General features: G+C 35.4%; 2 protein-coding genes and 1 long non-coding RNA gene across 3 annotated transcripts; all 3 read right to left on the reverse strand.

Moving 5' to 3' along the window:
- Window positions 1-463: 463 nt before the first annotated feature.
- LOC100262070 (small ribosomal subunit protein mL104 (rPPR9)) lies at window positions 464-2,494 on the reverse strand. Its single transcript, XM_019226495.2, has one exon. The coding sequence runs from the start codon at window positions 2,195-2,197 to the stop codon at window positions 599-601; it is 1,599 nt and encodes a 532-aa protein (XP_019082040.1). The 5' UTR covers window positions 2,198-2,494; the 3' UTR covers window positions 464-598.
- A 6,772-nt stretch (window positions 2,495-9,266) lies between these two features.
- Window positions 9,267-14,140, reverse strand: LOC100854971 (uncharacterized). Its single transcript, XR_139865.4, has 4 exons — window positions 13,834-14,140; window positions 13,671-13,744; window positions 12,868-12,973; window positions 9,267-9,562 (listed from the first exon to the last, which is right to left on the reverse strand). It is a non-coding gene; the product is annotated as an uncharacterized LOC100854971 (long non-coding RNA).
- Window positions 14,141-22,260: 8,120 nt separating this feature from the next.
- On the reverse strand, window positions 22,261-24,739 carry LOC100253660 (cytochrome P450 78A5). The gene is made up of 2 exons (XM_002265274.4): window positions 23,634-24,739; window positions 22,261-23,165 (listed from the first exon to the last, which is right to left on the reverse strand). Exons 1-2 carry the CDS (start codon window positions 24,606-24,608, stop codon window positions 22,563-22,565), a joined length of 1,578 nt encoding a protein of 525 aa, XP_002265310.1. The 5' UTR covers window positions 24,609-24,739; the 3' UTR covers window positions 22,261-22,562.
- Between the last annotated feature and the right edge of the window lie 388 nt (window positions 24,740-25,127).

Below are 25,127 nucleotides of genomic sequence, written 5' to 3' on the forward strand. Positions count from 1 at the left end.
GATGACACATATATTTTTATGTCAAAAGGTCAGAAGTGGTTTTTTAGTTTGAAATTCCAAAAAATAAAAACAAAGCAATTGAACTTGCAACATATAGGAGACAGAAAACATTATCAGTTAAATCCATAATTGAGTCTACAAGGGATCTTATTCTTATAAAGCAAACATGATAGGGAGGCCAATAAGAAAATAAAGCATTTGATATACGGAAGACAAGAATCAGAACTTGAGAGGAAGTTGTCTCAACTGATTACCTGTTTTTTTGGCATCAACCCATACTATCACAGGAAGTTCTACATTGTCTACAATCTGGCGGAAGCTAATACAGCTTCCAGCAAGTTCTCTACTTGAAGAAGGAACTAGAAAATGAAACAAAGAATAATACACTGCCATTGGAGTTCTTGCTTAGAACAGCAATGTCGATATTCATGTTATATGAACCAAGTTATGAGTCAAATCAATCTACTTTAAGCACTGTTTTATTTCAGGTGTTGCCAACAGTAGCATCAGAACAACAAGCATAAAAAATAAATGATCACAATGATAAATTCATACCCTTTGAAACTTCCAACATAGCCCAAGCAAAATTTTAATGAGATCAAAATGCTCGCCGCATTCGTTTAGGCTTCTTCACAAAACTGAGTCTGATTTTTCTAAGGCGCCTCCTCTTCCGGGCCATTTTCTCAGGCAATGTTTCTCGTTTTTTCTCCTTCTTTGCCACTGTGGGTTTCTTCACAAATCTTGGATCCAACTTATAAGCCTTGGATTCCACAGGTACCCCTCTATTCACTGCTTCACTGAAGAGTGCATTTGCTTTATCAAGGCGACCATGAGCACACAACTTCCCCATCAATAAATCATATGTCTTGATCCCGGGTTTGCATCCGTCCTCCTTCATCTTTGAAAAAAGACTCATAGCATGATCGATCCTCTCAATCCCACATAAAATTTTTATAAACTCATAATATGCCTTCTTATCAAGTGCATTCCCGAACCCAGCAGATTTCATCCTATCAATCATCTCATCACCCTCTCCTACCCTTGCTGCCTGATATAAACTCCTTGTCAAAACAAGAAATGTGGTTTCATTAGGGTAACATCCCCATTCACCCATTCTATAAAACAACTTCATTGCATCCTCAGTCTTCCTAATCTTACATAAATTAGTAATCAAAACATTAAAAGTTTCCACGTTGCGTGGAACCCCAGCAACATCCATGTCCACCAAAATCTTCTCTGCCTCGGATTCAAGACGAAATGGATCCTTTTTCCTACAAAGCTTACAGATACAATCCAGAATCGAATTATAGGCCATTGTACCAATTTCAAACCCTCCTCTAAACATCTCCTCTGCCAACCTCCTAGCTTCATCAAGCTTCCCATCAACACACCACCCCTTAATAAGCAAATCACAGATCGTTTCATTAGGAAAAATCTCATTGGCCACATTTTTCACCACTTTCTCCGCATGACTGGCAAATCCATGTTCGCAAAGCTTCGAAACAACCATTGTCAGCGATTCTCGGTCTCTCCGGAATCCATAATCCACCTCCATTCGATCAAAGAAGGAAACCACCTGCGTGGCCCGGCCCGCCCGGACAAGCCGGTCGATTGCCGACTCTAGGGTTTTAGCACCGGCGAAGTTGCGACCATCCATTAGTACCTCGTGGATGGCCTTGAAATCTTTCCGGCGACCGAAATAATCGACAAAGAAGGAGATGGTTTCATCAGAATGAACAAATTTTGGGTTCGAGGAGAGCCATTTGTAAAACCCTAAAACTGTACGGCCAGCATCAGGGGAAGTATTAAGTGTTTGGAGGATAAGGGGAGGAGAGGGAGTAATGTGAGAAAAGCTGAGCTGGAGCCTTTGGATAATGGGAACAGGCTCTGAATCCGGATCCTTAAGGAGTTCAGAAGAGAGAGATTGAGCGATTTGGGAGTGATCATCATCGGCACTGTTGTTTGGTTGGGATGAGAAGCGCCTAGAGAGAGGAAACGAAGGAGAGACAAAGTGGCGTTGTGAGGAACAGAGACAGTAGGGATCTAGGGAGAGAGTTGGGCTAAGGCAATAAGACTGTACTAAAGAAGAAGAAGAAGAAGAAGAAGAAGATGATGATGATGATGATGATGATGAGAAGCAGCGAAGAAGAAGCCTGCGGAGTTGGAGAGACGTTAATGGCGTCGAGGATCTCCACATTTTCAAGAGAAATCAGGAGGGAAGTGTCTGTAGAAAGAGAAATCAGGAAATGTTCAAAACCCTAAAAGAAGAGGTATCTGAAGCGGAGGAACCAAGTGCAGTCCATGGGCCCAGGTTTTGGGTGGGTGATGTGGAAAATATATGATTTTGATAACCCAATTTTACGTATTTTAAAATTAATAATGTAATTAGAAAATATTTGGAGAATCATGCCCTTTCAGCTTATGTGTATTTTAATGCCAAAAATACCCTTCACCTTGCCAGCTAAGCGTTCCACATCTGAAAATCAGAAGAGAAAAAACCCATTCTCAATCTCAGAAACCCAAAATGCTGTAAAACCTAACCTATTTCATTTCTGTAACATTCTCGTCTCCCATTTTGTTGATAAACATCAACAGCCCAAAACCTAACTTTCCCAAAAAAAAAGTTATAATGCTGCGGAGGAGAAGAATTTATCAGGTGGATGTGTTGGTAAATGAGAAACGAATCAGAAGGAAGAGACACGGGACTATGGGAGGAAACCGGGAAAGGTGATATCCTTTTTGTTCCCAAATTACTTGATCCAGAAACCCTAATTTCTGAAACGAAGATCAGATCCGGGGAAAATTGGTGATCGGAATTAATGGTGGGTGCATCGAGCTCATGGTCTCGCGCACTGGTTCAGATCTCACCTTACACCTTCTCCGCCATCGGCGTTTCCGTCTTGGGTGCCGCTTGGTACTTTCTCTTCCCTTCCTCCCTTGTAAAATCCACCAAAAGAAAACAACTACTAAAATTTTTGCATTCTTGTCAAACCAGCGGAGGTTTAGGTTAAATTGATACATTATATTTGTTTTTTTTTTTTTTTTTTGTTGGATCGTTGTTTTGATGTTTGCGTTATTGCTGCATTTTTAAGGGAATTTATATAACTGCATTTTTTATGGTTGATATTCTATAATATTATTGGTATTCCTCATTTACTTTGATGAGTTGAAGATTTTTGTGCTCATTTCCTATGCAATACTTGCTTGTTTTGAGCTTAATTTGAAGACTCATTCAAGATTGATGCTAAATTCACAAAGTTTCGGCACTATAGAATTGTAATAGACTTTGTTTTTTTTTTTTTCATTTGGATTATAGCCTGTTTGTTTCTTTGGATTATTCCAGCTACTTCAATGTGTTGGAATTCATTAATATTGAAACCCTAGTGTTTTTTAGCGGCCATTTATTCTTTTTTTTTTTTTTTGTCTCTTGCATTGTAGATATGTGCCTAGTGGAGTGAAGGCTGGTTCTTATTATAAGTTTTTATGCATCTTTGAAATTCTTGTTTTTCTCTGTCATCCAAGATGGGTACTTGTTGACTGTTTAAGTACTTGATGTATTATCATATGTGGTATGCATCCTCTTAGAAGGTATAAGGTCTCTGAAAGAAGAAATAGAGTAATGAAGAATATGCATAAAGCTTCTGGTCATAGCAGTTAAAACATCTATTGAAATAGGTCCAGAACTATATTTCAAACTATAATTCCCTTTGTACTTCATCTGAAGTTTATGTTAGACAATACAATGCCTGTAATTGGAATAATAAGAACTTCTTAATTTCTTTGGTTGTATAGCCCCTAGTCGTGATCTGAAGGGAATATGATCATAAGTTATTATAATCAGTTTCTGATAAAAATTGAGACGTGGACAAAAGAAGTTAGAAAAATAAATAATAATAATATTAAAGTGGCTGAATACCAAAGCAAGCTTAAAGTGGCCGAATACCAAAAATAGCATGAAGAAGAAATAGAGGATGAGAAAATTACTAAGAATAAATTGACAAAGTCTACATAAGCTTAAAGTGGCTGAAAAGTCTACACAAGCTTAAAGTGGTTGAATACCATGCTGAAAAATTGCATGAGGAAGAAATAGAGGAAGAGAAACAAGAACAGAGCAAACTCCTTCACAGTTTTATCAAATAAACAATCTAGTCTATTTGATGTAGAGCATGTTAACAAGAAAGGAGCAAATTTATTTGTTGGGAATACTTTTTGTGAATAATTGCAAATCCAGGGCTGTGATAAAAGGAAAGATGATGGTGCGAGTTTTGGTCCATATAAACAAAAGAGTATGGCTATAGCCTGTGCTAGCCAATAATTTGGCAAAACCCCTGTAAGGGTTTCACACATTTGAGGCATAAATCAGTGTATGACCTATTGGATTTCAAATCAGGGTTTGACTTGAAATCATTGGAAAGTGCTTGAAATTGAGAAGATGGTGTCTTTGGTTGTATTTGATTGGGTTCTGAGCATTAGGATTATGGAAAGTGAATTAGGAATGCTGAGGATTGAAAGGAGTTGAAGAGGTTGTCGTGCAGCCATAGAATGAGGCATGGCAGAAAAGAAAGAGGATGAGGAGGGTTTTGAGAATGCACCCAGGGTAGTAAAGGGGTGGTAAGAGGTCCAGAGGAAGAAGGGGTAGAAATGTTGTATACATGCCAAGTTCATTTAAGCTATCAGGGAATCAGCCCCTAGGGCAATAACGGCTTTCTTCACCATTGCAGTTAGTGAAGAAAGGATTGTCAATACTTTGTTCACAGTGTTGTTTAGAAGAAGAGGATGTAAAAAACCTTGTTGCTTTGCAATATTGATAGGAGATGGCTTTTTGATGGTCATTCTCACAAACAGTGTCAAATTGTGAGGGCAAAATAATTCTCCTGACAATGATAGAAATTAGTAGGAAAAATATCATTTATAACTAGAAGAGTTATAGCATAGGAAACACATCCTTTATAACTAGAAGAGTTATAGTATATAAAAACTCTCTCCCAAGTCTATTTGAAGATTCATCATTTGTCTCCGATGGAATAACCAACTATAAATTACATGGGATATGAGATAATGGGGATATAACTATTAGAGCATAGTTAAAAAATAGTGGAATCAAATCCAAAGATAGTGAGGATCAAATGCAGTTATATTGTTGTAGTTATCCTCTTAGTACTCAGATATATTGCACTTTTTGTCTTTTGCCTTGTTGGACTCTTGGTTTCCTTGGACTCACATTTTGCAAAGTTATGTATACAACATTGATTTCAATTTTATAAAAAAGTCATTAATAAAAAAGCCCCCCCTTCACTTGCTAATGATGGTCAGATATGAATTACCACCAGACTAGAGCTCATATGCAGTGAGTAGTGCAATTATTTGTTCTCCCTTGTGCCAGCCTTGTTCCCACATGTTTACTTAGAAATTGATGAAACCTCTCTAATGCTTATGTGAATGTCTCACATTGCCGATGCTTTGTAATTTCACTGCAGGAGAACAGAAAATGAATAAACTTCTAGCTATCAAATTGACTAGGTATGCTTCATGTTGATTAATTTTATCCCTGGAAATTGAATTCTAATACCTGTAGCAAGATATTTTGGAACCTTTAACTAGGGCCCTCTGATCACTGATATTGTATCTTGCAACTTCAATCGATTAAAACCTGAGTTCATAAAAGAGGCTTGGATTTGGCAACTTCGGTTGAGTTGGGTTTTAGACAAATGAACTTCATGTTTAGATTGAGCTTGGATTGATTTTCAATCTGATATGACCCACCAGAATTGCACCCTAAATTTTATGCCATCTTATTAGTAGAGTTGTTATTGATTTCCTTAAATCAGTTCCAACTTTTTCTATCAACTGATAAACGAATTGATCAAGAATGCCTATCATAAAAAAAAAAAAAAAAACAACGAATTAGATGCTAATGGTTCCCTATTCTTACAGTATTTTATATTGGTGTAACTAATCCATTAATATGTAGTACAACATAATATATTTAAACTATTGAACATGGGAACCTGTCTCAGGTTTTGAGTAACTGGCAATGTTCATAGTTTTTGGAATCTGCTCACAAATATACCAGATAATAGGAGGATCTACTGTGTCCCATAGAGTGCTACTAGCCTACCACAGTATTCTTTATCAGTTTTTTATATAAATAAGATATTCAACTGCCAGGATTAATACATCTCAATGGTTAGAATTTTCACTTAATCATTATACTAAATTTCTGTTTATGTTGCTTTGCTTTCAATCAAAAAGTGGTGTGCTAAGTTTGCTTATTATCATATTATCATTTGAGCTCTCTCTCTCCCTGTACCCCGTTTCTCATTTATTGGGATGTGAGAGAACAATTTTGTTGACTTCTGGTCAAATCTGAGTGATATTAACATTCTGATTCCAGTGTTCTTTAGCTTTCAGCATCATTCTGCTGGAAATTATAGTTGATATAAAGTTGTTTATTGTCTAATTGTTTGACCTGTTCTGTTCTCAAATCGGAGAGGCTTGCTAATCCGGGATTTGCAATTCCACTAGTTTTTTTTTTTTTTTTTTGTGTTTATGATCAAACGAGCTAATACATTAATCTAATTCCAATTAATTTACTTGAGTGATACTAGTTGTTTCAACATGCAATACACGATAAGTTTTTGGTAAAAAATCTTTAGTTTTTGTTGACTTTATTGCATAGGTCTTATTTGGTAGATTTCTTTGTACTTTTAAGATAATAACTATTATTTTTTCTTTTATTTGCAGTGAACAAAAAGGTTTCAGCTAACAAATTGAAACAACAGGCGGTCAAGGCTTCCTACAAACATGAAAGGCAAAAATATGTTGAAACTTCTCAATCAATACCTTCTTATTCTTGCCCAAATGGGGGTATTATTTCTTCTCATTATTTTCCTTGTTAATTTGGTTACAATTGAAGTGCATTGCATTAGCATTGAGTCCATAGTTTTGATTCTTATTCCATTGGTTTTGAACTTTGAAGTTTATTTAGACAGTGTAACTTGTCCAAAAGAAAAACAGTGGAAAGTTCAAAATTCTGAACCATGTTTACTTCATCCTGGAGATCCACCTGGAAGACTAATTTTCACCCAAATGATTAGATGTTGTCAAATATTATTTGACTATGTGGCTTATTTCTACAGGTGCAGCCTTATAAACTGTGGATTGAAATGGAAAATATTGAGAAAGGGATTGTAGAAATCATTGCTCAGAATAATATAAAATGGCTTGTTATGGGAGCTGCAGCAGATAAATATTATTCAAAGTATTAACCATCTATTACAAGTTCTTATTGTTGACTGCATTGATTTATTTGATATTGTTGTAGAATTACTCGAGGCTTCCACCTTAGGCATTTGGGATAAAAGTTTTGTTGAATTTAGTGGAATTTCTTGAAGCTTCTACAAGAATTATCCAATATTAGTGCACAAGTATTGTTGCTCTGTAGGAGGCCTCTTGATGTAGCCTAGTCGGTTATAAATTGCTATGAAGATTAACCCAATTTTAAGTCATAAAAGATCAGCTCCTTGTAGTGCTATACTTTTCTTTTCAGCATTTGAGGAATTAAATTGGCAGACATATCTTTTCAATATATTTCTCAGGCAGTTGATAAAGTTGGGTTATTTCTTTTGTGTTAGAATCAATGTTGCTCTGGCGCTTCAAAATATGTGATACATGTAGAGGGTTATGGATTGTGAGCTATCAATGGGAGCATCCATCAAAGAAAAGAGGAACACATTCCTAGTATACAGGAAGTTCCACAGTATACTTTCTTAATTTGTTCCTCTTTTGAATGATATCTCAAAACAAGCAAAGCACTCACATTGCATATGCTATGTTGTTTTAACAAATCATTTACCCAAGCTATGAAAAAAAAAAACAAAAGGAAAATCGGATGCTTTGATAATTTAGCCATGTCTTTATATTTGAGGATTAGATGAATTGATACCTAAACACATTGGAGATTGATCAAACTTATGTATCTAATTGAGAAACTTATTGGTGTTAGAATTATATAATCTTATTGTGAACCTTTTATATCATTGCCTTCTAACTAGATAACTTCATCCTCTTAGTTATTTAATATTTTATAAATATGAATTCTTTAAAAGAATTTGAAGACTGTAGCATGTAACAGCATGATTGAGAATGAAAATTTCAGCAAAAGGAAGAAAATGTTTATTTAAAGTTAAGTCGCTTGTTGTCATGATTTTAACTCAAGGCATTAGCTTTGGTATGTGCCTTTGCAATTAATTATAATTAAGGTATTGTTTTTAGGCCGATAACATTAAAATGCCATGATAACCTTAAAATGTGCATATATCAAATAGGTAAAACTTATACCAATTTAATTGAACTTGCATTTGCTTTCAGTTTCTAAATTTACTGATCCAGACTCATGAAGATTGCAGGAAAATGGTTGAGGTCAAGTCATTCAGAGAAAAAAGTGGAGCCTGAGGCATCTTTTGAAATTTTGACCAACCCAGCGTGGGTGGTTCCTGCTGAGGAGAAGTTCATTAAATTTCTGGAAGAAAGCAGATATGTCCCAGGGGAAAAACTCATAAAGAAAGAAAAAAATGTGCATTTGTGTTGAGCTAGTACAACATGAATAGATTTTGTAACTCTTTTGTATTAGTGAACTATGTTTTGTTCTTCACTTACCTTACCACCCTCTCCCCCACATTTCTCAGAAGCAAAATAATGTTCTCAAATCTCTCCCTCATTGTAACTGTGTAAATGTGGATCTAATTGAAATCAGTCTTGTTTGTTTCAATCCAGTAGCTTGATTTTTCTTCCTGTCTTTCATGATGGGTTATGATGTTGAATGATGCTCATATGATAGAGTGTGAAGCAAATCCTTTTGTGTGCACAATTGGGGATAGATAGTTTTCATTGAAAACAAATCTCTACTCTCGAGTGCTTTAAACTTTTTCATTTCTTTCACTTTGCTGAGAAATTACTGTTTGGGATTCACTTGGTTGTGTGTGTGTCTGTTTGGAGAACTGAACATTGGGTACCTCTCTGCAAAGATGCTCTGAAACAATTGGAAGACAATAGCTTTAGATAATCTTTTTGGTTTCCAATCACACATCACCACAAGAACAGAATCTCAGATAAGAGATGATGAACTTTTGAGCAATTTTTTATTTTGTTCTGGCCAATAGGAATATCTCTGATGGTATTGATAGGGAAAAAAAATAGATACATTTTCCATAGATATAGTTGTTAGCTTTATATTTCAAATAAAACAGATTCCAAAGCTTATGATATGTCTAAAATTTGAGTTGCTATTGATATTAAATGGAACTAGTCATACCATTCATATTTTGTTTCAAATTAACTATTGCTAAGAAGAATTTCCTGAATACACAATCCAAGCAATGGGGAAATATTTCTTTAAATTGTCTCTTATCATTCCATATATATTCTGAAGGAACGTTGTGAGTTGCTGTTTAAAAAGAAAAGCTGCATATTTGGCTTCAACTTGTCTCAAGTCATCCAGTCCACCAAGCACCCGACCATTAAGAAATGAGAACCCAGCACTTTGTGGAGATGCACGAAGCCCCTAAAAATGTAAGGCAGCAAATGAGAAAATAGAAACATAAACAAAAAAGGAAGCTATATTAAATGTCCTGGTTGGTGCCCAAGATAAAACAAATCCCATTTCTTAGTTGATACATCCTCCCAAATAAAGAAACTGATGTTGATCTCCTATTAATTTTCAATCATTCTTTAAGGGCCCGTGTTTCTCTTGCAGCCTAAAAAACATAGACAAAGAATCAACACTAACCTTCATTCCTCACTCACAACGAGTTTCATGACAAATGTGCTCAAATAATAAATTAATATTAAGAAAAGTAAACTTTCAGCTATACTCATCCCTATACATACCTTTTCAATTATAAAATTGATATCACTTACCCCAAACAAATTTTATTCCCTATGCATATATTACCTGATAGAAATCCTTTGATATTTCTATTTTTGTTTTAGGACTTTATTGTTAGTGTGCTATATTGTTAGTATAATTGGTATTTCTATTCAAAATCATATTACGATATTTATGAAATAGTATAATTGGTTCTATTCAAAAGAAGAAAATGAAAATAAGAATATTTTGCTCTGGTGAAAATGGTTACCTTATTCAAATTATAATTTCATATCGTTTAGTCAAGAATAAAAGTCATCACTTGCAAAAACGGAAAATATTTTCTATGGGTAAAAAGACTATCTTATCCTCTGGAAGTACTTTTGAGATATTAAGATTTAAACTCATCATATGGGGAGGAAAGATAAGCCAAAAAAAATTTAAATATTAAATTTAATTTAACTAATTGATAAAATAAAAATATATAACTCATTTAAAGGATCTTATTTTAATTTTACCTTAATTTAATATCATACTGAATTATTCATATAAAAGAAATTTGAAGAATAAAAATGCAAATTAAAAGTTTTTAGTTCCTAAAAACCACTTATTATGTTTTACCTTAAATGAAAAAAAAATCCCATCTACTTAACAAATTAAATGGGTTTTGATCAAAATTAAGTGATAAGTAGTATAAAATTTATGTCATAAGATAAAATTCATGTTATCAAACATTATTATAAAATGAAATCTATGGATTTTTCAATTTTTAATAAGTAATTGTTTTATTAAATACCCTCTTAATTAATATTTTATATGACGTTAAAAATATTTGTGGGCAATATGTATTCAAGAAAAGAATGATATGCAACTATTGTTTAAATTATATAATGTAGTTGAACGATCTTCAATGCACAGTCATAATAGGAAAAAATATTAAAAAAATTTAGCACCTAAGGGCCCTTAAGGTAGTACCTAAGGAACAGTAGTAAAAAACCATTGGTGGACCACATGAGGACTCAAGAGAAGCACATAATGGCATGGTCTAAGGGTCACAAAGGAAGACCCGAGGCTTGGGAGAGGTTGAGTTCAAGTTTAGCTAAGGTAGTACCTAGGGTCCCTTAAAGTAGTACCTCAAGGCCACTAAGGTAGTACCTCAAGGCCATTAAGGTAGTACCTAAGGAACAGTAGCAAAAAACCATTGGTGGACCATATGAGGACTCAAGAGAAGCACATAATGGCATGGTCTAAGGGTCACAAAGGAAGACCCGAGGCTTGGGAGAGGTTGGGTTCAAGTTTAGCTAAGGTAGTACCTCAAGGCCATTAAGGTAGTACCTAAGGAACAGTTGCAAAAAACCATTGGTGGACCACTTGAGGACTCAAGAGAAGCAGATAATGGCATGGTCTAAGGGTCACAAAGGAAGACCCAAGGCTTGGGAGAGGTTGAGTTCAAGTTTGGCTAAGGTAGTACCTAGGATCCCTTAAGGTAGTACCTCAAGGCCACTAAGGTAGTACCTCAAGGCCATTAAGGTAGTACCTAAGGAACAGTAGCAAAAAACCATTGGTGGATCACATGAGGACTCAAGAGAAGCACATAATGGCATGGTCTAAGGGTCACAAAGGAAGACCCGAGGCTTGGGAGAGGTTTAGTTCAAATGTAGCTAAGGTAGTACCTAGGATCCCTTAAGGTAGTACCTCAAGGCCACTAAGGTAGTATCTCAAGGCCATTAAGGTAGTACTTAAGAAACAATAGCAAAAAACCATTGGTGGATCACTTGAGGACTCAAGAGAAGCACATAATGGCATGGTCTAAGGGTCACAAAGGAAGACCCGAGGCTTGGGAGAGGTTGAGTTCAAGTTTAGCTAAGGTAGTACCTAGGGTCCCTTAAGGTAGTACCTCAAGGCCACTAAGGTAGTACCTCAAGGCCATTAAGGTAGTACCTAAAGGCCATTAAGGTAGAACCTATGGTACAGTCCCTAAGAAGCGATACTACTTCCCAAAATTAGCTTTTGAAATATTATTATTGTGCCAAAACTTGAGGTGGGTCATTGGATGAATGGTTCTGTAATTGAGAAGTGCTCACCAAAATCATCAAATCAATTTCAGCCCCATATGTAAAAGTGAGGCTTTATTTATCTACTTTCCCAAAAAGACACGGAAATGTTCATGTTGTGCCAAAACTTGGAAGTGGGCCTTTTGATGGATGGTCATGTATTAGAGAAATGGTCAGCAAAATGATCTAATCTAAGACCTTTTTTTCCCAAAAATACAGTCAGAAGTTTACATGGGTCATTTCATCAGTAGCCATATAGTTAAGAAATGCTCACCAAATCATTAATCAGATTCAAACCCATGTGTAAAAATGAGACATTCTCCCAAAAACACATTCTCAAATTTACTTGTTATGCCAAAACTTCACCTATGTCATAGGAAGAATGGGCTAAAAATACAAAAATGTTCATCAAAATCCTCAAACCCACACCCAAAAGATAGAATTTTCCCTCAAAATTTGAACTGGGATATTAGATGAATGGTGACCAAAATTATCAACCGAATTCGTACCCATGTGTAAAAATGAGATATTTTACCAAAACAGATCCGAAAATGTACTTGTAGTGCCAACAAAAATCGAAAGTGGGTCATTTGGATATGAATGGTCAGCAAAATGCTATAAAAATTTCACATCTCAGTAAACTTCAGAAGGAGTTGAATTCTGAAATAGATCCCATAGCACAGAACCATATGGGACTGCAAGCCCTGGTTAATCTAATTCCACGTATTACTACTATGTCCTCTACCTTTATGAGCTATTTCTATTCATATTCAGAGTGAGTGTACAAGGTGATCAGTGAGGAGGGAAAACTCAGTAATATGGGGTGAACAGACGATGCTTTTCATACATGGTTAGGTCAGATCCAAATCCATATGTAAAATGACAGCCCTTTGCCCAAAAATCAAACAAACACCTAAGGTAAAACCCACTGAACGGAGAACCACATACCTCATGCCATGTTTCCTCTGATCGGGTTCTTTTCGGTTTAGATTTGAGTGCTGATTACATGGCCAATTTTGGAGACCCGTGGCTGCTTACATGGAGACCATGGTGGCTGTTGACAAGGAGAACAAAAGGGCAATTTTGGAATAACTTTTCCAAACAGTAATTAGTGCACAAAAAAAAATATATATTCTAATCATTAATGGACAAAGCCCGTATTCCAGGTTCTATGGGTTTCATTCCCATATAACCTTCAAATGGGCCTCCTAAAACACAACTTCCCCCTTAATTTATCAATATATGACGAGAAAGGTCCAGTCCTACAAATTTTCTACCGTACACTAAAAATTCTTTCTCAATATAGGCCCACAAATTTTCTGATTTCCCAGTAGAAATATAGGATATTTTTAAGCACCACAACCTTAGTGATAGCATTTAAGATCTACAATTTTTTTGGTACACTTAAAATGATTCTAACATCATTTCAAGTGCTGAAAGAAGCAACGAACTTATTCTATATTATAAATAATTGAATTTATTCCCAACATGTTTCTCCACAAACAAGTTCTTACTTTTTACAATTCCAACACATAAATTTAACACAACCAAAACATCATCCATTTCGACAAAACCCTTATTAGAATGAACCATCAAATCTTAATTTACAAACCCATCTCAACAATTAGATCCATCCAAGAAAACAGAGAAGTATAATTTTCACATAACATCCAAAGATGAAATAGATATCTACAATTGAATTTAATACGAGCAAACAAATAATAAAAAAATTAAAAGAAATAATACAAAACCTGTAGGAACAAGAGGAACAGAAATTAATATTGACGGTGTTGCCGAAGCCAATACCTCAAATACCACTCTCTTTCTGCAATTCAAAAAAGCAATCGAAAATTAATCAAACACCCACTTACATAAATACGGAGAATAGAAAAACGGGTATCAAGGAGAACAGACCTGTGTGGGGAAATCTAAAGAAGCCGATTGGGGTTTGGGTTGGGGTTGCTGGTGGTGATGACGATGATGGTGATGATGCGGCGGTGGCTTTGGAGGCAATGGCGTGAAGAGATTTATGATGTATGAGAAGAAGAGAAACAGAGGTAACCCTACCAGAAGAAACTGAGCTTGATCCATTGGAAAAGAAGGCTGGGTGATTGAGCGAGTGAGACTCTGTTTTGTAGGCCTTCTGATGTGGACTCTGAAGTGGCTGAAGAGAGAGGGCAATTTCGGAATGAAATAACACCTCACAGCAGAGTGCATGAAATCCCTAATTTTTTTGTCATCAGTGTACATATTTTTTTTTGTGGAAAGTTGGGTTTCGAAAATGTTATTATTTTGGGATGGGCAGCCCAAAGCATAACTTTCCCAAGGTAGAATAAGTAGGCCCATTGTTTATAGGGTAGAATAAGTAGGCTCATTTTTTATAGGGTAGAATAAGGAGGCCCATTTTCCAGATGACAGGCCCAGAAGGCTATTAGCAAATGTGTCATGCACACCAATTCTTCAGTTCCACTTTGTGGGACTCAGTTTAAGTTGCGTAACTGAAGGAAATCAATTCTCATCATGTTTGGAATGCTGGAATAGGGAATGGGAATTCAATTCATTACGACGGAAATCAAATCCCACTCTTGTTAAGATGATTTTGGTTCCTCTATTCTACGTCATTTCTATCCTATTTTCATTCATATTCTCATTCTCATCCACCAAAGCAAAGGCAGGGGCAGAGTTGTGGAGTTGAAGGTTTAGATTATCACCCACTGGCCTAAACACACGATAGCAATAGCCTCATTACCACCAACTTACACTAATAATAATACTCCACCACCTAGCCTATGTCATCTCATTTTTACGAGTTTAGGGTCTAAATGGCCCATTTTTGAAAAAAATTGTAACATCTAACCCATTTTTTAAACTTATGTTCAAATTGGCCTCTTTGATGCCACATAGCGCCACATCATTAAAAAAAAAAAAAAATTTCATCATTATAGTGAAAGCCCCAATTGGGAAATGCGACTTCATTTTTATACTAAAACCGCAGTTGGGAAACGCGGCTTTATATTTGTACTAAAGCCGCAGTTGGCAAACGCGGCTTCATTTTTGTATTAAAGCCGCAGTTGTCAAACGAGGCTTCATTTTTGTACTAAAGCCACGGTTGGCAACTACGGCTTTAGTTAATTTTTATTTAAATTTAAAATTTAATGAAAAATTATTAAATTACAATTTATGAATAAAATTTAAAAATATACTTAAATAATAAATTATTTATATTTATATTTAAAATTCTAAAATTACTTCAACAAACATAAATTGATAAATAGAAGATATTATAAATGAATATTTTATTTATTAATAAATTAATAATCTTAAAATAATAAACTTATATAACATATAAATAATATATAAAATTGTATAATTTATTAATTTAAGATATTTAATTTGTTAATTTTTAAAATATTAATTTATTTGTATTATGATAAATTTATCTTTATCGAAATAATAGTATAGCAGTTGATAACTGAGATTTCAATTATAATATTTTTTTTTTAGTTTCAAATTTAATTATAAACTATTAAATTACAATTTATGATTGAAATTTAAAAAATATATTTAAATAATAAATTATTTATATTTAAACTTAAAAATCTAATATTATTTCAATAAATGTAAATTAATAAATAGAAGATATTATAAATGAACGTTTTTTTATTAATAAATTAATAATCTTAAAATAATAAATCAAATATTCATTTATAATATCTTCTATTTATTAATTTATGTTTGTTGAAGTAATACTACATTCTTAAGTTTAAATATAAATAATTTATTATTTAAGTATATATTTTTAATTTCAATAATAAATTGTAATTTAATAGTTTTTAATTAAATTTGAAAGTAAAAAAAAATTATATTTGAAATCTCAAACTTAAAAGTATACTATTATTTCGATAAAAATAAATTTATCATTATACAAATAAATTAATATCTTAAAAAACAACAAATTAAATATCATAAATTAATAAATTATATAATTTTATATATTATTTATATGTTATATAAGTTTATTATTTTAAGATTATTAATTTATTAATAAATAAAACTTTCATTTATAATATCTTCTATTTATTAATTTATATTTGTTGAAGTAATACTAGATTTTTAAGTTTAAATATAAATAATTTATTATTTAAGTATATTTTTTAAATTTCAATCATAAATTGTAATTTAATAGTTTTTAATTAAATTTGAAAGTAAAAAAAAATATTATAATTGAAATCTCAGTTTTCAATTGCTATACTATTATTTCGATAAAGATAAATTTATCATAATACAAATAAATTAATATTTTAAAAATTAAAAAATTAAAAATCTTAAATTAATAAATTATACAATTTTATATATTATTTATATGTTATATAAGTTTATTATTTTAAGATTATTAATTTATTAATAAATAAAATATTCATTTATAATATTTTTTATTTATCAATTTATGTTTGTTGAAGTAATACTATAATTTTAAATTTAAATATAAATAATTTATTATTTAAGTATATTTTTAAATTTCATTCATAAATTGTAATTTAATAATTTTTAATTAAATTTTAAATTTAAATAAAAATTAACTAAAGCCGCAGTTGCCAACCGCGGTTTTAGAACAAAAATGAAAGATTTAGTACAAAAATGAAGCCGCGTTTCCCAACTGCGGCTTTCACTATAATGACGAAAATAAATATTTTTTAATGACGTGGCGCCTACATGGCATCAAAGAGGCCAATTTAAACATAAGTTTAAAAAATGGGTTAGATATTACAATTTTTTTCAAAAATGGGTCATTTTGACCCAAAACTCCATCTTTACCCACCCTCTCCACTAACCTTACCTTTAGCTCTCCATCCTTATCCTAGTTTTATCCCCTTTCTCATCTCTCAGCTCTTTCACCTCTCCTCTTCAATCTACCCCCACCACCCATAGGCTGCAATTATCATGACACACAAAATCAAATATTGAAAATGCATATTTTTGGATCAAAAAATAAATGCGAGAGAATCAACCCAAAAATCTTGATGAGAATTATGAATATGAAAGTCATGATGGAAGCATGAGTTTCTTGTATTGTAACCAAGAAGCTTGACTGGTGACCAGCCCTTACAGAACAGATGAGGAGATGAAGAGGGAGCCAGGGGGGCACAGAAAAGAAAGCCCCATTGGATTAGAATAAAGTGGTAGTTGAATCAAAAAAGGTGACTCTTCTTGAACTAGTTGAGGATTATTTATCTGGATGAGAAGAATGAATCCACTCCCTGCATTTCAAATTTCATTCTCAACTTCCACTATGTGCTCAAATAAAGGAAAACACGCTACCAAGAGAAATCTTGAGCATAATAAGCTGTCAACGAAGAACGAGAGCGACATTAATAGAATCTTGGTTCTGCTAAAACCCAAAACCAAATCTCACAATGCTTACTTCTCTTGTTTCCCCTTTTATATGTGGGCACTCAAGCAACAATTTAGAGCAGTAGCCAGTAAATAAACATGGATATCTATGGACTTGCTGAAATATAAAACACTATAGGATTATATGGTTTTATCCTGACCATCATACACACCCACTAATTGATTAAAGACTATTGACTCAACTTTGGAGCTTGGCATGGGATGGTATAGCTCAAGCCTTTAATTGTAGACAAGATATGGTTCCCAGAATGTAAACATTGGTTTTTGATGAAGGTATAATGAGCTTTGAGACCATCCCCATTTAGATCAATTATCAAACTTCACTAATTCACAAATTTTTCAAACAAAATTAGATGGAGAAAGCTACTGCTAGGTGTGAGTGCTTCAACATGGTTCCTCTGTCAAATGGATCTTTCAGAGGTGGGTTCTTTTCTTTTTCTTTCCTTTCCTTCTATTTTTTTGGGTGGTGTGGGGGGCAGGGAGATGTTGAGGGGCAACAAAGGGTTGACAACAACTGAGGCTGTCTCCTTCAGATGGAAGAATATTCTGTCACTTTGAAAAGTAGTTTTGTCCCATCTGCTAGCCATAGCCAGAACAGAACAGAAAACATCCCAACCAACCTGATAAAAGGTGGTATTTATCCTAGGTTGCTTTACAACCTTTGCAAATGCTAGTTGCATTTCCAGAGCGAGCTAAGAGCATTCCTTGGAAGTTGGAGATGCCAAACCTTGCACTTGGAGGGAGAGGCCTCATGCAGCTTATTAGTGTCCAAAATATGTAACCTGCAGTAGCTCCCTAAGTATTTGCTACAACTAGCATGGTCCTTTCATTGTATTGTTGCCCTCAAAATGCAACCCAAACACTAGACAACAAAGGTGCTCTAATAATCCTTAATAAAATCCAATACTGAAATTTATTGAGGGAAACCCTTGGCATATGATCAAACTTCTCAGGAGTGCCTGAAGCCCAGTAGGTTTTATGATGTTCTTGGCAGTGCAAGTGAGCATGCAATAGGTGTGCTGAGTTATGGCTTTATTGAAGCCACTACCATCACTGGGTGATTCTCGCCAACTGGAGAGATACCAACATGATTTCATTTTGGATATCCTTGTCTTGCCACAAAGCAGTAGCTGAGAAGAATAAATTCACATGGTTCTGGTCCATGTTTCACATAAAAAACCTAGACACAAAATTTGAAATTAAATAAAGCATTCCTGATTGCCAGCCCCCTTCCAATAAATTTCCTGCAATCTGCTCAGCCACTCACACCCACAAGCTCTGGCTTGGTTAAAAGCAGTCTACCTCGAGATGTTTATTGGCCACTCAAAACTCATCCAATGTTCTTACACATAAATAAAGGCTAGCGTTTTAAATTGTCTGAAGCTTCACACTAGAAACTATACCAATGGCTTCCGGAGCCTTATATTTCTAGTTTTCATATGGGAGATTAAGATTACTGATCGATTTTTACCATGTCTACTGGCAAAGTTTTGGTACCACTTGTGAATACAAATACAAACTGGAATGGACCTCCCTATGGCACAAAGAGCACAGATTCACAATGTTATGGGCCATAGAGATCAAAATTTTCTTGCAGCCAGTCAATTTAGATAAATACAAGACCTTATAATAACAATCACAGATCATACAGTGGCAAAGCCACATCCAGGATCTCTTTTGCTCCTATATGGGACCATAAGGCAAGTGCAGACTGGTTTTCTGTAATCCACACATCTGCCATTACTTGTTTATAACCAAAAGTCTTGCTGGTCTCCATGATTAGGAACATTGAATTTTTCCCTTCTTTAGCATGTTGGAGAAGCATCCAACAAAAGAATATAATGATCACACATGATAACCAAATCATCCACCACTTACTACGCATTCTGAAGAAAGAATGTTCTTGGCACGTCATCTTTTCATACATGCATAAAGTCAATTGAAATTGTCTGCCTTAAGGGTGATGATTTGCTCACATGCTTCTTGTAGGGGTCTCAAAGGTCAGAGGTATACAGCACCAAGTTGCTATTCTTTATTGTAACAAAACCACCCAAATCATAGCTTCCACATGGAAAGAATTAGGCTCATGGTGGGCATCATCTGCTCCTATAGTGATTGTCAGTTTCAAACTTTTGTTACAAGTGCTTTAGGCATCAACAGATTAAGCACTGCATTCCTGGGTTATTGTTGTCATTTCGTTGGTTCTTTCTCAGGGTATTTTCACAAGCACCTCCTGTAATTCAATTTTACATGTAAAAAATGCACTTAGGACTCTCGAAAAAAAGATGACAACGTTTAGTTTCTGGGTGATGCAGAAGTGTAATCCCAACTACTTTAAATTGTCAAATATATTTGCACTCCTAAACAAAACACCTACAAGGAAGGATGAGTTCCTCTCTTAGCAGTAATATATCTGTTAGTAACTATTGTAAAAAGTTAGAAGCAGGTCCTTTTTTTTGCTCTTTTTCTTTTTTCAACTTAATCCCGCCATCTCATAAGGTGATGCTGATAGCAATGGAGCACAAGTGCAGTATTCACTAGAATTACTTATGATGTTTTATATTTTGTATTCTCTTCTGGAGAATGCAAAAAGTGATTGAGCATTTAATCCACCAGAATATTTCTTTAGCCTCTAAAATGTCCATTTCTAACATCTATCAAAAGTGGTTGGGCACGCATTAATTTAGGAATCATTTCTACAATGATATCGATTGAAGACATAAAGTACACGTCCCCATACCTTGTTATGAAACACAAAACAGCATTGTTGTAAACCTGAAAAATGGAAAAGTTCTAAATATAAGGTGAAGAAAATCCAAATAGAAGCCACAGAGAACATTTTTAATTAACTATAATGATTCCATCAAGAAAGCTTAGAAGAGAAGATGGAGACAAGAAGATTTTAAGAAGAAACTCAATTGGTGAGCAAAGGAATAATCTCCCTAGCAAAGACTATTTTCTTGCACTAAGGCAACCTACATTCCCATTGCCACCCTCACATCAGTCACTGAGATGCTCATAGATGATTGATATTTCTCTTTGAAACTTTTTTACAACCACTATTCTCTCATATCTGTTGAAGATGTTGAAGTTCTTTGTATCGAAGATAAGATTTATCAAAATCATGATGCTACACATGGCAAGAAAACAGCAGAATCATTCAATAAAACAAAAAATAGGCAATTCACTTTCATGTTGTGTGTACACCTCATGTACGGATATGCTGTGACAGTATATATCTACTATCCATAAGACATAGCTACCACATATTTCTGCATATGTATATTAAATTGAGAGTGAGAAGGAAGCAAAGGAATATAAAGAGATGGGTGTGACTGAGAATCAGTTAAAAGAACCCAAAGCAACTTGCATTGATTTGGATAAAATATAAAAAGAAATAGTGTTAGTCTGGATATTCAAACCCCAAATGCATCTTTCTTTATAGGTGGGAAAAAGGAGAAAAGCTTTTTACAAGCACAGCTTCTCGAAAAATATATTCTTGGGGGAGGGATTTGGATCCAGCCAAAAGAGATGAGGCATATCATTGTTGGGCTTAGGTTCTTATTCCTCAATCATTTGAAGTTCCTGCATTGTGAAGATCAAATCAAATTAAAGAAGAAAAAATATCATCTACTAATCAGAACACTTAAGCTAAGGAATCTTTGTTTAGTTTAGTAAACATATACAACATTGTTTTTGTTCAGGTTCACATTCGAAAGGCAATGTAAGGGATAAAGATGCACAAAGCATGTAAGAATAAAGATAGATTGGAGGGAAAGGAGAGTCGAGAGGTTAATAAATACCATGACAACCAATGGTTGAGCTTGTGAATGTAGATAAAATAAAGAGAAAATTAATATTTATGTAATTTAACAATGTGGAAGTCTAGGATACCCATTGACAAGCTGTACTAGATGATTCCCAAGAAAAGTTCTTGGTCATGCATGCAATTTGATCTCACCCAAGATATCTCCACCACAATTTAGATTGGATTACATGACCACCTGTGCCCCCTCTCCCACTAATCAAGGTCTCCTGGTAAATTAAATTTGGTATTCATATTTAATAAACCCAATTCTAAAATAAATGATTAGTAGCACAGTACTTCCTCATTCTTTAGTCATAATCTACCAAAGAACAGTGGGAGATCTTGAGAGAAGTACCTCCAACGTCCTCGTCAGGCATCAAGGAAGAATTGTCCAAACTTTGTGCCAAAAACCCAATGCATAAGTTTGCTACTATTCAATACCCTATGGTAACAATTTGACTGCAAACAAATCTTAGAAAGGTCGCTCCTTTTCACCTACCTAATACAAAGGCATGAATTAATACTACTTAAACAAAATCTGTAATATATAAATTATTCCACTCTTGAACTGAGATAAGCAATGAATTATAAAATAATAACACACAAATATTTGATCCACAACCATTGCCCTGTTAATATTGAAAGTTTCATTGAATTGAGATTGGCAAGTGCAGCTAATAAGAAACATTTTATCCACAACCTAAGAGCACCTCATATCTGATCCACCCTTTGCAAAAAGCCTCCTCTATCACTTAGACCACCCCTGTCAATATCAGGAGGGTGATATTTTATTCTGATAATATCAGTCAGAAGGGTGATACTTTTTCTCCGCCAATAACAATGTCAAATTATTTCATAGGAAAAGGGTCCCTTGATTTTTTTAATCTTCCTAGCTTATTAGTGGTCAATAGCCGAACATTTCCACCCACATGACCGTTAATCCTGCTAATAAAATTCCAAAAACTAATATTCTCATCTACAACCCTTGCCCTGTTAGTTTCAAATGGTTCAGTATTAAATTCAACAGGGTCCAAATCACTTAACCAAGTTGATTACAGCACAATCCAAAATATATGTATAGCTGCAAGCCCTCAAATATAAACTTACGCACAAGAAAGATGTAATAGACAAACTTATAATATTGCTTTCATATATAAGCAAAAAAAGCCATGTACAATGCATGGATCTCCATTCCTAGATATAAAACTACAGAACCAAATCTCGCACCTAACCAGAGCCAAGCACTTTCATTACACAACCACGACCTTTCAAGCCAACAACGGTACTGTTCTTATAACAAGGATATTAAAACGCTAAGGAAAACCATAGTAAGTAATCTGTTTGACCTCACCATACAAGGCTTCCAAAATCATGGATGAGATCACACCCAAATCATTGTCAAACCCCATCATCAATTCATATTTCAAGAGAACCTAGGAACAGCCTTGCAAACCAAGGACTGTTTCATCTCCATTGAGAGCTTGAGGCACTCAGACAAGTCCACACCAGAGTCACAAGCAACCCATTTGAAGTTTTGGAGCAATTGAGCCAACCACAGTTGCACAGTTGCTAAACCCATTGCTTTCCCAGGACAAACCCTTCTTCCAGAGCCAAATGGTGCCAACCTAAGATCAGAACCCAAAATGCTCACATCCTCCTCCATAAAGCGACTTGGCTTGAATTCCTTAGGCTCATCCCACACAGCATCATCATGGGTTATTGCCCACATATTCACCATAGCTGTGGTGCCTGCAGGGATGAAGTGCGAACCAATGTGGGTATCATGAATGGAAAGGCGTGCCCAGGAAAGGAGCGGGCCAGGTGGATGCATGCGGAGAGTTTCCTTTACTATGGCATGGAGATAAGGGAGTTTATGAATGTCTGAATCAGACACCAGTCGGGTGGCTCCAACCACTGCATCTATTTCAGATTGGGCTTTGGATTGAATATCGGGGTGTAAAACCATTCTTGCAAGAATCCACTCCAACAGAATTGCCACCGTGTCAGTCCCTCTAAAGATCATTTCCTGAGATTGCAACATATTTCCAATTACACAAACGTGTGAAGATTAAATAAAACACGATGATAATAAAGAAAAAGTCAAGGAAAAGAAATGCATCACCATGACAAAGCATAAATTGTAAAGCATAAGAAACAAAGACAGGAAAGAAAGAAAAGAAAGAAAATGAATCTTATCACGGTGAAAAGAGAAACTATTCAGATTCTCAATATCTATGGATGCCCAAAAAAACAAACTTAAAGAAAAGACCTGGCTATTTCAAGCATCAATGTAACAGTAACAAAGAGGGAAAATGCATAAAAAGGCTAAAAACTAAAACATGAAAAACCTAGTGAATGCAACCACAAAAAAAAGGTCTAATGAGAAAAAAAAACCTTTGTCAAGATGTGCTGGGGAAGCACACCAAGAACAGAAAATGAACATATTTCTACAGTAGGTGATGAACCTGACAATAGAATGTTTGAAGGCGCTTACCCATAAAACAGCAATCATATCAGAGTCGCTGAGCCTGCTTTCCTTTTCCAAATCGAGTAAGACGTCAACAAAATCGCCTGAACTGTCATCACCATCACGACCCACTTCTCCATCACCAACCCTCCTGAGCCTGTGCTCATCTATGATCCTGGAAACAAAAACGTTCACCTTCGAAACCAACTTTTTGCATCTCTTTCTCACTCCTTGCAAGTCCAACCACCCGAGAAGCGGTAAGTGGTCACTCCAGTTGAATATACCAAGCAGTTCGTACCCTTCACTCACCAGGCTCTCAAGCTCAACCGCATCACCAGAAACACCTTTTCCAAAGTCGTAGCTCCTTCCAAACACGCTCATCATCACATTGTTCAAAGACCCAAAATGCAACACTTTCTTCACCTTCACCTCACCTTTCTTCTCCATCAAAACCCTAATCTCATCCACCATTTTCAACCCAATAGTCCTCCGAAACTCCCCGAAACCAGCGATTCTCCTCGGACTGAACAAATGGGTGGCCGAAATCCTCCTCAGATTTCTCCAGTACACCCCGAACGGAGCAAAACCCATTGCTCGGTGGAATAAAAGCTCATAAGCCGACTCCTTCACTGGTCGGTCCGCGAACGCCGAACTGTTCAGAATCTCCTTGGCTGTTTCCGGTTGGCTGGAGATAATGAAACGAGTAAAGCCAACCGAAAAAGCCATCAATGGCGCAGCTTCAGAAACACGAGCCAGCTTGGCCAGAACCCTATGAGTCAGAGAGCCAGTGAAGGCGAAAACAAGACCTATCAGAGGTAACCCAGAAGGGCCAGGAATGGCGCTACGTGCTTTAGCCTTGGACATAGCCCAAGCTAAACCACCAGGCACAAGCCAGAAACCAAAGACGCCAACGAACAAAACCACACACAAGAACAGTTCCAAACTTAGAACTGGCGAGGACCCAGTTCCCGGAACGAACGAAAAGTAGTTTTCCGACGACATTTTCACAAGGTAGAGCCGTAGAGCTCCCCGGGAGAGACACCAAGGGAAGAGGATAGAGAAACGAAAGAGAGAGAAGTAGAGAAGTTGCAGGAGACGAAGTGCGTGGCGAGGGCGGTTAAATAGAAGTTGGAATGGCGTTCAAAAAAAACAAAACGAAAAAAGAAAAGCTTAAAAAATTAACCTCGGTTAAAATGGAGTTTTTCCTTCCTATTTTTTTCACCGTAGTTAGTAAAGACTGTTTTGACCCTGATGGGGGTCCTCTAACCACCATTTGCTTTTTCTGCGAATCAACTTTGGGATTTGGACCGTCTTTTTCAATCAAATTAACGATTCTGCCACCACCCGGTGCCAAGTTGTTATTTTGGGCTGTCCACCACCCCAAAGAAAAATGGGCCCATCCTGGGGACAGAGTAACGACACAGAAGTGCTTGCCGGCTTCAAATGGGTCCCATTTTGGATGTGAATGATGTCAATTTCAACCTGGTAAGAAAATCTCAGCCATTGCATCCTTTCCTTTTT

Source organism: Vitis vinifera, chromosome 17 (genome assembly GCF_030704535.1).
Source record: "Vitis vinifera cultivar Pinot Noir 40024 chromosome 17, ASM3070453v1".
In the NCBI taxonomy this organism is placed as follows: Eukaryota; Viridiplantae; Streptophyta; class Magnoliopsida; order Vitales; family Vitaceae; genus Vitis; species Vitis vinifera.

What these genes read in the sequence shown, in the direction of transcription:
- LOC100262070 (XM_019226495.2), bottom strand. Translation starts at nt 2,197, where the DNA reads ATGTGGAGATCCTCGACGCCATTAACGTCTCTCCAACTCCGCAGGCTT.
- LOC100253660 (XM_002265274.4), bottom strand. Translation starts at nt 24,608, where the DNA reads ATGTCGTCGGAAAACTACTTTTCGTTCGTTCCGGGAACTGGGTCCTCG. An exon ending in ATATGATTGCTGTTTTATGG is followed by an intron (nt 23,166 to 23,633) that starts GTAAGCGCCTTC and finishes TTGCAATCTCAG; the next exon opens with GAAATGATCTTTAGAGGGAC.